This window comes from Gossypium hirsutum, chromosome D09 (assembly GCF_007990345.1).
Source record: "Gossypium hirsutum isolate 1008001.06 chromosome D09, Gossypium_hirsutum_v2.1, whole genome shotgun sequence".
Taxonomy (NCBI): Eukaryota; Viridiplantae; Streptophyta; class Magnoliopsida; order Malvales; family Malvaceae; genus Gossypium; species Gossypium hirsutum.
The window spans coordinates 50271528-50286246 of NC_053445.1; the positions used below are offsets into that span (position 1 = coordinate 50271528).

Here is a 14719-nt window from a genome sequence, read left to right on the forward strand (position 1 = left end):
ATAGGGAAATATGGTCAAATTATCAGATTTTCTGCCACTCCGACATCCCATGTTATGGTGCCATTTGCATTGGAATGGATAACTAGGATAGCCTTAATTTCTATTATGGATAAACCCAAAACCAATATAAAATTATAAAATTATATAAAGAATTTTTGGATTTAATAATTAGTACCAAACAGGTGTTGGAAGCAGTTTTGTACATCTTTTCTTACATTGCTTACAACGCTCTGTGAAATTGCAGTGAAACAGTACAAAATTTCAGATTCGGTTCAGGGAAGTTAAAAAAGTTAATAAAATAAAATGAAGGATTATACTAAATCGCACATGAAATTAAAATATATATCTTCTAAAATACACATTGAGTTTTAGAATAATTGACATCGTTACTGTTGTAGTGGGGATATGAGTTTGAATGCATTTGATCGAGTAATATTTTCTATTTTAAGGATTGAGGAGGGTTATGAGTAGTTTAAGAATGGTATTGATGTTAAGGTAACCAAGTTATAATTTATATTTAATTTTAAATTTTTTATAATATAAACTACATATTTTACATTTAAATTAGCTAAAGAAACTTTAAAATTTTATAAAAAAGATTTTCAATTTTTTTTAAAAAAATTGAAAAATGGAATCGATCTGAAGTTGTGAAATTTGATTCGATTTGATATCGTTTGATATTCAATTTGACTCTTGAGCAACCATAACATTTCAAGATAATCATTTTTTTTTTAAAATTGATCAAAACCGAACCATTATCGCTTCTAGAGACATCAGGGCAAACAAAGGTTTAGTTTCCTCCAACATGGTAAAAACGAAAGTTAGGTTACTTCAAAAATTATAAAATTACAAATTAAAATTTCCCCTTTCTAGCTTCAAACCGTACACGAAATTATGGAGATTGATTAGGTTGTCCAAACAAAACCAGTCCTTGTCTGAATTTATGTCGTTCACTCGAAATCTTGTCCTCGAAGTAAGGTTCTCTAAATGCCAAACCTACATGGTTTTTGTCCTTCAAAGAACATGCCTCATCAACCAAATTTGTTAGCTTAAAATGTTGAGACCATAAAATAAGGGATAACGCACCAACAACTAATTATATTAAAGAATATTTGATTTACCCGATTGAAAAATTTTGGTATTCAATAACTACATCGAATTTTGATTAAATTTAAAGTCGAAATTAATAAATCGTACAAAATTTAAATTCAAAATCTTATTTAAAAAAACTCCAAAACTACTTACCACTCAACTTAACAAGAAAATTTTGATCATGGCATGAAATGAACTGGAATTGAGCGAAAAGTCTGACAAAATTAACTTTTCTAATATTCTACACAGATAGATAAGCACATGGTTGAGGATCCCTTTATTTAAGGGTTTTTGACATTTATAAATTGGTGTTGTAGAATCATGCATGCGACATTTTGCTGAAACTTTCAGCAACCCAATATTTGGATAACTTTATCATTAATACAATGACATACAACATCAATTATATCATACAAACCCCCATTTGTTTAATCATATCCTTCATCACTTCAATGATTATTATTTCTCCCAAAGAAAAAAACAACAAAAGAAGCTGATTTACATATAAGCTTGCTTCTCCATGTACGCATGCAAGCATGGAATCAATTATTGCCAAAGAGAATAATGTCCATCTCTGCATGTGCATGTATTATCTAAACTTTTATGTTTATTTATTAATAAAACAACACTACGTGATTCATTAATATATAAAATATATATATTTTGGTTTCGTATTAGATATTGGTTGTTAATATAAGGTCCATAAGTTTATACCTGTACATAAAAAATACACATACATGGTACGTATAAATTGATTGATAAGGAAAATAAAAGAGTTGGATTTATAGGGCAGAGGTCCACAAAGGAAGTGGTCACATGGGAGCATGTGCACTCAAAAAAGTTGATAAAAACAAAGCAAAGCTCCCATTGCCATCAGTTGTTTGGCTGACCATTAACATCTATTCTTTGTTTCCTTCATAACCACTGATTTCTTTTCTTTTTTTTTTCAACTGAGAACTATTGCATATAGTTTGGTGCGCAACAATATTGAATTTGGTGGGCTGCATATATATGTATATATATTATAACTAGTTCTAAGTACACCTGTGGGTAAAATAAAAACAAAATAAAATATTGTTTAAATAATAAGTTTTTTTTAAAAAATTATTATTGATAATGTAATAAAAATGTAAATAATATTGTCAAATTAAGGTGAATTTTGAATCAATTTTGTAAGTATTGGAATGAAGGTTGAACCGGTTGGATTTTCAATTTTCAATTCAATCGATTGAATTATTTGGTTCGATCATTTAAAAAATTAAAAAGAATAACTTAATAATAATTAAAAATAAAAATTAATTAAAGAATATTAAATTTAAAAGATTGCATTAGCTAAAAATAAAATAAAAGATAAAAATAAACCAACAAATGAAAAAAAATCCAAAACAAAATTGTGTCAGAAAAGAAAAATAACAAAGAAAATAAAAGCCCTATGTTTAAAAAAAATATTGTTAGAATCCAAAATAAGATTATTATTATTGTTTTTGTTATTTTATGTAAAATATTACAACCAAAAGAAAAATAAAGCCCTAACAACTTCAACTTCAGTACATTGGAAATAAAGCTTAAAAAATACATATAAAAAATTTCGAATGGCCGATTGAGTCTTAATTTGATTGGTATCGACATTGTTACTAGTGCAAAAGGACGTGGGTTTGAGTGTGCTGAAATGTATTATTTTACTATTTAAGGGTTTGGGAGGGGCTATGAATAATTCTAGATATTGTATAAAAAAACAGATATGATAAGAACTTATATCTCTTTTCTTTAAAAAAAAATGGTCCGAAAATGGATGCCAATCAAAATTCTATTTAAATGAAAGGCGTTTGTTGTTGTACCATCGAATCGGTTGACCAAAATGAAGTTGCTTTGAAAAGAAAATCAAAAGGTTGGAGAAACGTGAGTGAAAAATACGCAATTAGGATGGAGTCTAAGGGCCTAAAAATAAGCCTGAAACCAGAGGTATATGGCCCATGCTTTAATTTGTGGGAATTAAGAACCCAATTCTTAATGGTTTGGGCTCAAGGGACCCAATCATAAAAGTTTTCTTTTGCAAATATCCAATTAAAACTATTAACTTTTTAATCGTCTCTATCGCGTGGTTTGCTTAGCATCCAATTGCACATATGAAGTTCCTTTTGATCCTCATCATGTCCCCATCAAAAGCTAGTAACAACTTCGTCTATTTTATTAGTGATCGATCCAAGTGCTTTAACGCATGAGAAGACATCATAAGGGAATGGATGCTCAAGCCCATCTATTAAACAGTAGCTTTTAGTACGTTTTTATTCGCATATAACTCTCCACAAACAATCACTCGTGTGGGGTGATCCGCGGGTGATCTTCCATAAATTTTGTCGGAATCATTTTAAAGACCACCTGCTACACACTCTCTCATAGGGACAATTAAGGTATAACAATCTTAAGTAATTCCAATAATGAGAATGTCATAGTAGGATTACACAATACATCATGACAACAACTGAACTGTAGCAGTTTAGTCATCTGACCAGCACACACAACTTTATAGGACACTACATTGACGGCTATGTGGCACTACAGGACAAGACGTGACCCCCTATATAAGCCTGAGTGCACGAGGGACCAAGAATCGACTCCTACTTTGAAAACCTACATAGCAACCCGAGCATTCTCCCCTTCTCTTACTCTTCCGCCTCTTCTCTCTCTATACTCCGACTCTTCACCAGTCACAAGTAACCAACACTCCTTTCCATTATTCTCTTCTCTTTATTGATTACTAGCAACAACATTAATAATTTAAAAAATAACTTATTTTATTAATAATGAAATGTCATAATCATAAACCTTCAAAGTTAAATGTAAATCCTATAAAAAAAGTACTCCATTCCATAGGCTACCGCCCTTCAACATCGATCCATCCATGTGTTCACCAAGGTGCTTTTTCACAATAATACAATGGAAATAATAGGCTAAGTTATTGGAATTATTAGCCTAGTCTTATCCATAATTAGTAAACCTTCCATTATTAAATTTTATATGGACGTTATTAATTATAGTCCAATTTATATATAATCTATACAAAATTTTTAAGCCCTTTTAAAAAGTACTAATTAAAAATAATTAAAATACTTTCTTCTTCTTTTTCAATTGTTTTCTTCTTTATCATCATTGCAAGGCATTTACCAATATTTTCTTTCAACACACTAAAAAGTAAAATTATATTTTCTAAAGGTAGTAAGAGATATGATATGAATATACGGATATGTTAAAGTTTTTATAATTTAAATTATTAAAACTAATTCAATCAAAACATTATACAATAAAATATATAAACATGGCATGAATACATAAATTTTCATTCTATTTAAAAAAAATGAATTATATTATGCGCAAGAGTTAGAACCGAGTTGACATTTTTTTGGTACATGTTTCACAATTTTAAGCAAACAAAAGGTGAGGTGTTACGGCTAGCTAAACGAGATGCCCATGACAATAGCCTTCTTTGCCCACTCTTTAGCCTCTTTTTACACTTACCTATCCACTAGTTCTAATCTCACCACTTCAGAAGTGTCTTGATATCAATTAAATGCTAGATTCCTTAAAAAATGTTGGTCCACTTTTTTTTCCTCTTTATTTAACAAATTGCTAAAGTGGTGGATCCCTCATGAGCAATTTCTAATATAGTCCAAGCCTTTCTAGTAATGGTGCACTTAGAAATGCATTTAAACTCATGGGAGTTTACTTCACAAAAAATTGTATTAAGGACCTTGAAGTTTGCACTCGTTAATCTTTTTTCATCATTGGTCCAAGTCACTTTAGGTTCAGGAGTTCTCACACCAACTGCATCAGTTGTTGGTGGTTCTCGACCAGTCAGAATTTAGCACCAAGCTTTTTCATCTATGAACTAGATAGTAGCCATCATCCTTGTGTTTTAGTAGGCATAATTCAAGTCATCCAACACAGAGGTCTTGAGATTAATGTTCCACCCACCTCAACAATAAATCAACGATAGGATCTCCAATTATTGAGTTTAGAATTGATACCAATTGTGAATTCGTTAAATTTTCTTTTTAGATTCACGTTCAGTTGCTACTGGACTAACTTACTAACAATTATAAAATAAAAGATGGATACAAAAGTTTGGGTACGCAATTTGGAAACATTTTACGCTTATTGGACTTTGCCTAAAGAGTAATCCACCATAAATCTCCTTGCACAAGACATGATTTAAGCTTAACTTACTTACCAAGTTGCAGCTTCACTTCTATACTCAATCTAGACCAGTCTCTTACTAAGATTTTCCCCTTAAAAACTTAGTTGTAAACTGAACAACAAGAAAAAAATTACTTACAATAATTTTGCACTGAAATAAGTTCCTCACACAAACAAGATAAATGATCTCCCCTAATCTCTTACGTAAACTATTACAAGTTTTCACTTGAATAGACATTTAATGACTTACAAAAATATAATCAATATGGATCTCTATCTTCTCAAAAAATGACCTTCATTTATGTCTTCAATATGGAATGAAATCACCTAAATATTCTCATGATAATCTTCCTTGCAAATCAAGCCTCTTTAATAAAGAAATTCTGATTTCGTTGAAAGTCTTCATAATGTCTTGACTTGATTTACCCACCTCATATGTTATTACAAGCTCCATTAGTTTTGATCAAAACATTGACGTACCAAATGCATTTTAAATTTATAACTAGAGTTACATGTGGTCTGTAATAACTAGGAGTACGGGAAGGATTGTTTCCATGTAACAGAACTTCAAATTTCAAGTTGTAATCATGGAAATGGATATTTAGACCTATTTGCTAGGAATTAGTGGGAATTAGTTGACTTTGAAAAAGGGGGAAAAAGAAGAAGAAGCATATGCTGTTATTAGAGTGAAATGTTAGTCGGCTCCTAGTGGACGAATTAGGACGATATTAAAAAATATATAAGTTCAATGATTTTTTTGAAATCAGTTAAAGCAAGGTATAAAATGTAAATTAAAAAAAGAATTAAAGGGTGTGAGTTATCTAAAACATCTACAACTATATAATTTTTTTTTGTGAAAAGAAACAAAATAGTTAAATTATATTATATTAAATTGACCAAAAACATTATTTGCTTTATTAAAGGGTCAGGAAGATCATCGAACACTTGAGACCGTCTTTCTAGTCCGAAGACATTTTAACTATAAAGTCAGTAGCTTAATTATCCTCCCTTGAGACGTGTCGTAAATGTCAGTGCTCAACATGCGTCAAAAGTTGCTGGATACACTTAATCAAAGCCAAACTCGATGCTACCGATGGAGTGTCTTGGAGAACCTTGGTCACCTCCAAGCAATCACTTTGAATCGTCACCCTTTGGTACCCGCAACCTTAAAAAAGAACCAGATCATCTAAAATACTTCATAATTCGACATAAAAAACTGAATATTAATATTTAATCTATTAATTATGAGAGTTTAGATTGAGGTATAATGTATACATGGTGATGATTTGTTGCTTCAAAAAGAAATTCAATATTTATAAAAAAAAGTCTGACGTTAAAAGTGAATCCTTAATAAAAAACTATTAAGTGTATTAAAAGTTCCGCCGCCGCCATTGTCAATCCATCCATCCACTTGTCTGTTCTTTTGAAATCATCAAAATGTAGTCTCCAGCAAATGAGAAAAACGAAATGCTTGGAAGTTATGCAATATATACATATATAAAAAATAAATTCTATCCTCACTCCTCGGTGTCCAACTACTTAATGTCTGCCCATTACATTAACAAAATGCTACATCAAAACCCTAATTTGCATTTGTGCTTATCATGTCTCTATCCTATCTTGTCCCCCAAAATCAATGTGTCATTCGAGTACATGAAAACTTTTAAAATAACCCTTTTACTTTTATAAATACAAATTATATTTGTATTTTTGTTGACTTCATATAAATTGAATACATGATGTATTTTAATTTTAAAAAAAATTTATGATCATATTGTCCAAAACATTTAGTAATAAATAAAGTTGATGCATAATGGGGGTGCAACTCTGTGTAAAAGAAGCAATCCTCTCCAATGGGTAAGGACAAAAAGCTTGTAAGGTATGATACATGTCAAATTGGTGGTCGTCGTTGGTTGTTTCGGTTGCAATTTAAAAGCAAAAACAATGGCATTAGTCAACTCTGCCTTTCTATTAGTCAACCATGCTTTAAAGCCATAACCAAAATTGGTGTCCAAAGTGTCACCTCCACTACCCTTTTTTTGTCCTATGACATGATTAATCTTTTTCTTATTAGATAATTACTAACTAAATTTAGTATTAAAGAATCACTTAAGTAGGGGTGGAGGTGTGCATAAAAATATAAAATCGGATGGAATCGAAATTTTAAAAAATAATTTATTCGGTGAAGTTTAACATTAATTAAAATATTAAAAAATATTTTTTTACAAATTACATAAATTTCCCAATATCCCTATTCATTTGTGATACTACTTAAAATATTTCTATTAATTTTTTATACTATCTAAAACAGCTTAAAGACTCCATTAGGAGTTGATTTTATATAATATATAGATATATTAAAATTAACTACGAAACAATATTATATTCAAATAATAGATTAAATAGTTAACAAAATAAATCGATAAGTAGTTGGGTACAATGGTAAGGCATATTGTACTCTCAAGGGGAGAGCGTAAGTTTGAACCTTGAAAATAACATTATTGAGAGAGATAATTTCCGTAGAACGGACATCCATAATATCAAAAAAATAATAATAAAGAAAAGTTGTTAGAAAGAAATTGAGTTAGTATGCCTTGGGACTAAATATAAATTCGATACTATAAATGTGACACTATTCATCTATTTCATTGACCCACTTCGATAGGTTGAGATTTGCAATGACATAATATTTGTGTTAAAGCATATATCACATACAATTAATTGAACTCGAAAGTTTTGCTAATTTTATTCATCATTTTTAACGTATTGAATAAATTTATTAAATTATTTGAAATTAAGGACGAGAGTGAAGAAGAATTCACCCAATACAAGTGCCTCCATCAAGGTAGTTCATTTTCTTTACATGTAGATAAATGTCAAATTATATTCAACTCGATAATAAATTTGTTAATCACATTCATACGCATGTGTGAGAAATTCATTATGACTTAGTTAATTGCTTCTCACCAACGAGATACTTGTGCTTTGAAATTCATTTCAAGACATACGAATCTTTTATGTACGTATGACCAAATAAAGACAAAAGACCATTCATATTAATGAGAGGTTTCACCAAAATTAAGTAAGAACTCTTAATCTTTTTCGAGATACGTTGAAATCATATTTTATAACTTTTGACACTATCATGTGAACCATCACCAATTTTCATAAATACTTAGCGTATTAATAACTTTACTAATCTAAATGCTACTTTGTTGATCTATAAATTCTCTATATGTTAGAGGCTAGAGGTTAGAGGTTCAAAGCATGCCATGAACACACTATATCTACATAAAACTCCATCATTTCACTCTAGAGTTGATTCAATAGATACCCATATGCTTTATTCAAAACTTGAAGATATATTGATTGTTCAACAATATTTAAAAGAAAAATACACTATTTATATGATGTTTCACATCAACAAGATATAAATTTATGTTTGGCACCACGAAAAGTTTTTAACTTGATCCCTTATAAAATTGTAGCTTGATATACTAAATTTAATAACATTTTTTTACTTGAATATTATTCATTATTATTAACTAAAGTTTTTTTTATTTATCTTTTCAATAAATTAAAATGAATATATTGATTTTAATTTTTTAAAATTGCAATAATTTCAATAAAATCAAATTATTATAAGCACAAAATTAAATAGTTAACTCACTCTATTTTAATTAGTATTTTTTTATACAATATATTCATAATTCTTTTCTAATCCTTAAATAGGAGGATAAACGCACTTCAGCACGCTCGAACCCATATCTTCCTACATTGACAATAATGCTAATGCCAATTGAGTTAAAACCTAATCAAAATAAATTTGATAAAAAAACCCACACATTTACATATGATGAGACTCGAATATAGAAACTCAAAATTCCTAAAAATTCTCAAAACAGTTACCATATTTAACATAAAGTTATAAACATTTAAGTTTGAATTACGCTGCATAATTTTATTCTTTTTTGGTGATAAGCATAATTTTATTTTCAGTTACACTATATAAGTGATTAATAGTATCAGAGGGGCCCTAAAATCACGTAGTTCATACCGTTTCTATCTTAATATTTTAGTCAAAATTCCGGTGTGTCTCAATCAATACTATCACATATCAATTAGTACAAAATTTTAATATTTTAAATTAATTTTTAATTTTTTATATTAAAAACTTTTTTATAATTACACCTTAAAACAAAATATAATTATGTAATAAAATTATTAGATTTAATTAATAATTTTAAAATTTTTATTTAAATGTAAATACACTTATATATATATTCACATATGAAATATTTAAAGAAATGATAGTTTGAAGAAATGTATTTAAATTATTTTTTTCCAGATATTTAAGCCGAATTTAAATTTTGTCAATAACATTATTAAAAAAATTTATAATTAAATATTATTTTAATCCGAACAAAACTAAAATCAGAGAGTAAAAAGAGAGGAGACGAATGGTTTTTGGTACAAAGGGATAAGAATCAAAGAAAATGATAGATGAAAGCAGTCCACAGGAGGAGTATCAAACAAAAAACAAATGGTGCATTCATATGGTACCGACTGTAGTATTTAGCCTAAAACACAAGTTCCGATGTCGCATAAAGCCTCTTGCTCAACCTCATCCAACAAGAAGTTCATCGGTGGACATGTGTTAACACACTTCAACACTAACCTTCACTTTACTTCATGAGATCACACATTTATGAACAACACGCCGCCAACCGCTAACCGACTCCTAAGAATCTTTGTCTCGCTTTCTCTCTCCTCTAAACCCAAAATTAATAACAACAATGATTTATGCACACCAAAACTATATTTTCATTTCTTAGTATGTATAAATTGTTGGTAATGCAAAGGGTGGTTGTTAGTGGATATATCTTACATGCGCTTCGTCTAGTTCGTGTTTTGACACATACCATGTGTATATCTTCTTCGATAAAAATTTTATTAATTTTTCAGAAAATAGTATTTTTAAACAATTTTATTATTCGGTTTTACTGTTATGAAATAGTGGAACTGTCCCTGCGTTTTTTTTACTCTTTTGCTCTTTTTATTTAGTCTTTTGCCCTTTCATTCTCTAATCAAATTTCATATAATTCTTATTCAGATGTACGAATTCATTTCTAAAACAATAAATTTCCCACCCGTAGAATAAATTTTTAATTTCTTATTTATTTTCCAGTGATGCTAACAAATTTGTTTTGGAGTAACTTATTTTCCAACATATATTATATATAAATAGAGACTAAGAAGAAAACCCTACGAGCTTCTATATTTTGACTATGCAATACGCATAATACAGAAATAGAACAAGCCAAAGGCAAGGTATATATATCTTCAGATGACTTGACGACGTAGCTCTTCTTGACTAATAAAGGTGCCATGGAATCCATAAGGAACCCTACTAGGCAACCTTATAGCAGCCACTTGTTCCATGTTCGAACCTTTCACTATCACCATCTCCGACATTTCCTTCTTCTCATCTCTCACCAATCCCATTATATATCCTTCATCTTCATTACCGTTTCTGTTACACGTTTGTTTTTTGTCGGGCACAAAAAATGGTTCACCCCCATAACGCCATGTTCCGTACATGAACTTGGTGACTTTACCTGTCTGCAAATCTACTTTTGCCATGCCCGAACACTTTGGCCATGGATCCGCTATTGCCAAATACACGAACCGGGTCTTTTGACCCAGGTATTGTCCGTTCACTTGACCCGCTTCCAGGTTCATCCCTGATACAATTACCCTTTGTGTTGACTGTCTTGTTCTTAAGTTCATTCGGATTTCGGATAGTTCACTTCGGAACGTGTCTTTCGATTCGTTGAAAATGGAATCGGGCGGGTTCATACAGGACCCGATTACTACTATGATTTTATCACCGGTGTCGGATATTTCTTCCCATGCATTCCATAAATGGAAACAGAAGCAATTCGGTACGTTGATCCACTGGATCCCCGACCCGACAACATCGTTTTGTTGCAATACACCGAATCGGGATGTCTTGTTTTTGTTGTATACAACGGGTGATCCGCCCCGAATCATTTCGGATAACTTGAATACCATTTGGTGATCCGGGATTACTACGAAATTCTCGGTTATGGCAAAGTCGTGAATCATTGTTGCCTGGTCGATGTCCACGTGCAAGTCACCTGACTTCCTTCCGAATTTATCGAACCTGAAGTATTTCAAGTAAGGTTTCTTTAGAACGTTGTAATTCAGGGTGTGCAAATCACCTGTGACTGGGTCTAGTTTTGGGTGAGCGATCAACGGGCAATCGATTTGATCACTGAAGTTGAACCGTCCAATCGTCTCAAGATCACCCTCGCCGGTGATTTTAACGTGATAAGGAAGATCATCTTCGGACATGGCTAACAGTCTACCATTGAAATAAACAAGCCCTGCATTTGCTACACCCGTGCCGTGTGAACCGTCAACTAAGCCTAAACCGGCTCGAGCCATGTACAGACCGAGTCTAGCTAAACCCAAGTGTCCATGCAGCTCACCAATTGGTTTGGGGAACATGCACCGACCGAACCGGGCTTCTTGAACCAATCGGCTGGTTCGAGTATACCTGCAACTATAACTAGCTTTATTTCCAAGCCCCAAGCTAACGGCATGGATCATCCCATCACCGTCAAACAAATGGTGCCCACCTGAGGGTGCAAACATAGGGTTTGCACCGTTTCGGACGTATACCCCGCGTAAGCAAGCTGGAATCCGACCGACCACTTCCAACCCGTGATGGACCGGACACTCTTCAACCGGTGCAAAGTTCCCTGAAATTTGAACCTCCGGGTCAACCATTTTAGGCAACACATAATTTTTTTCAAGTCGCATGATCACGGAGGTCTCAATTTTGTCCAAAGCCACCGCCGCTAGCTTTTGAAATCGGTTTAAATGAACCGGATAGTTCGGGTGTTGTGGAACCAAGACATTACTACGTTCTCGTTGGACCATAGGTTCAACAACCTCGGGATGAGGAGGTGATCGTGACGGCGCCGGCGGTGATAGCAATGGTGACGGATTTCGAGGAACGGTTTTCTTGGCGGGATTGACGATAAACTTGCATGTAAATAATGGGGATTGGGTTTGAAGGAGAGATTGATGTTTGGGGGTAAAGAAGTGAAGTGAGGGTTGCATGGTGGAACGTGGAAGAGAAGATCATGGAAAAGAAATAGAGTAGTGAGGTTAGTTTAGGTTATATGGGGTGGAGTGGAAGGGTAGGGTTTATATAAAGCGAAAAAAGTAAAGTGTTTTGACATTAATTTTTCAGCTAAATCTGGGTGATAGTGGGTAGAGGAATAAACACGTCAAAGATGAGTTTTAACTTTGAGGAGAGTGTATTTTTCTTTAATTACAAGAGGAGTACAAAGTTCTAATAGCAGCACGGTTATTGCGATTTAAGCTCAGGTCATATTTGGGGTGGTGAGCACCTTAATCATCAAGTTAATATACGAGATTTTTATTTTATTTTTTTACATACTATTCTTATACCATACTATTAATATCTCAATCAACTTTCTAGGCAAAATATATGAATTTAGATTCAATGCCTAATTTGATATATGAATTTTGATTTAGTATAATTATGTACCTAAAATATGATTTGTGATTCATATATATATATATATTTAACTTTTATTTTAAATTAATGTACACATTTAAATAAATATATATTTATTTTTATATTAAATTTAATATAATAATTTGTGTATATAATATACCAACGTAAAATTGTACTAATTTGATAATGTTATTAGTGATTTGTAAAAATTGAATAAAATCAATATTTCATATATAAAATCACATAAAATCGAAGTTTTTATATAACATTGCATATTGAATTAAATTTCATGTATAATTTTAATATTTATCCTGAAGATTATTTTTCATAAAATAAAAAGAGTAATATATATTTTGACACTTGAATTCGTTTTCTTATTTTCAATTAGTACTTATAGATTTTCCTTTTACCAATTAACTACTTCAACTTTAATTCTCATATACAAGCTACCTCAAAGTGTCACTTCGTTTTAAATTTTATGATTAGACCACAAGTTGCTGAAAATTTTAAAAAGTTACATTTTGGGTAATTTATATAATAGAGTTAAAGTTGAGTTATTAAGATGGGTTTGGATGGGCGATTGGGTGTGGTGCGGTGTATTTAGTTTACTTTTTCTCTCACACTACAGTATCGTTACAGTATCTAATCTCACCGCCACCGCTGTTTTTACACTAACCGTAGGTAAACACACCGTCCATCCAAACTCACCCTTAATTGGACCAAGAAAATCAAAAGTATTAATTTGAATTAAGAAGTAAAATTGTATTCACCTTAATAAAAAATTATGGTTCATCAATGTGGTTTCGGTAGTATTGGCCAAAAAAAAAAAAAAGAGGTTCTAGGATATTGTTAGAATTACAATGAAATTATGTATATAAATATGGTTCGTAGCTTGTGAGGTTAAAAGCTATTTTTTATGGTAAAAGTTGATGGGTAAAATACTTTGAATTCTGCTGTTAAAATTATAGTCAAAATTTTGAAAAATAAAAAACAACAAAATAATGCTTTTGGCTTTAAAAATTGACTTTGGGAGATGTTATATTATCTTTTTATCTCTAAGCTTTTGTTGTTTAAGATTTAGTTTTTCTAATGGGTTATTAAGGTATTCTTAATGTTGATTTTATTAATTATTAAAATTAATTTTTGAGATATGTAATTATTTTTTTTAATAATATTCAAGACGTACTTTATTATTATACCTAAATTTTAACTATGACTTATAATTTTCACCGTAAGACTAAACTTTTTTATAAGGTATACTTTAACATAACTTTTATTTGTTCTAAGATATATGATTTAAGTTAATTAATTCACCCATGATTTAAACGAAAACTTGATTAATACAATCAAGGAAGAAGTAAAAGAAAATCAAAGCAAGCTTACAAAAAATGATAATTAGAGACGATAGAAGTGATGGGTCCTTCTATGAATCCTCCCAAATATTGTATTTAGGTCATATTTATTAAACCTCACGTGGATGAATGCACGGAAATGTGAACAAAATGGTGGTGCAATTAAAGCAGTGAAGTGGGTTGGTGGGCCACCTCCAATAAGTTGCCAACACCTACTGCCTCCAACATGGCTAACCCACGTGGCCCTTCTTCCTTATTAAACCCAAAAAGAAAAAGAATTCATCACTATTAAACCATTTATTTGTTTTCACTACCAAAAAAAAGAGAGAGAGAGAGAGAGAAAGAAATGAATTACTTTGAGTGGTAGAGCTTGTGACATCCTACGTATAAGTAAAAGAAGACACGTGTCTAAATTGAGGTTTGGGTACCAACGTGGATGAAAGACCATTGATTTGCCCTTTGTTTGGGTTTCTCCTGTTATAGAGAACATTGGATTTGTTGCCTG

At 31.2% G+C, this 14719-nt stretch overlaps 1 protein-coding gene across 1 annotated transcript; it reads right to left on the reverse strand.

The window, feature by feature from the left end:
• Window positions 1–10542: 10542 nt before the first annotated feature.
• On the reverse strand, window positions 10543–12698 carry LOC107890583 (9-cis-epoxycarotenoid dioxygenase NCED6, chloroplastic). Its single transcript, XM_016815086.2, has one exon. The coding sequence runs from the start codon at window positions 12436–12438 to the stop codon at window positions 10630–10632; it is 1809 nt and encodes a 602-aa protein (XP_016670575.2). The 5' UTR covers window positions 12439–12698; the 3' UTR covers window positions 10543–10629.
• Window positions 12699–14719: the final 2021 nt, after the last annotated feature.

What these genes read in the sequence shown, in the direction of transcription:
- LOC107890583 (XM_016815086.2), bottom strand. Translation starts at nt 12,438, where the DNA reads ATGCAACCCTCACTTCACTTCTTTACCCCCAAACATCAATCTCTCCTT.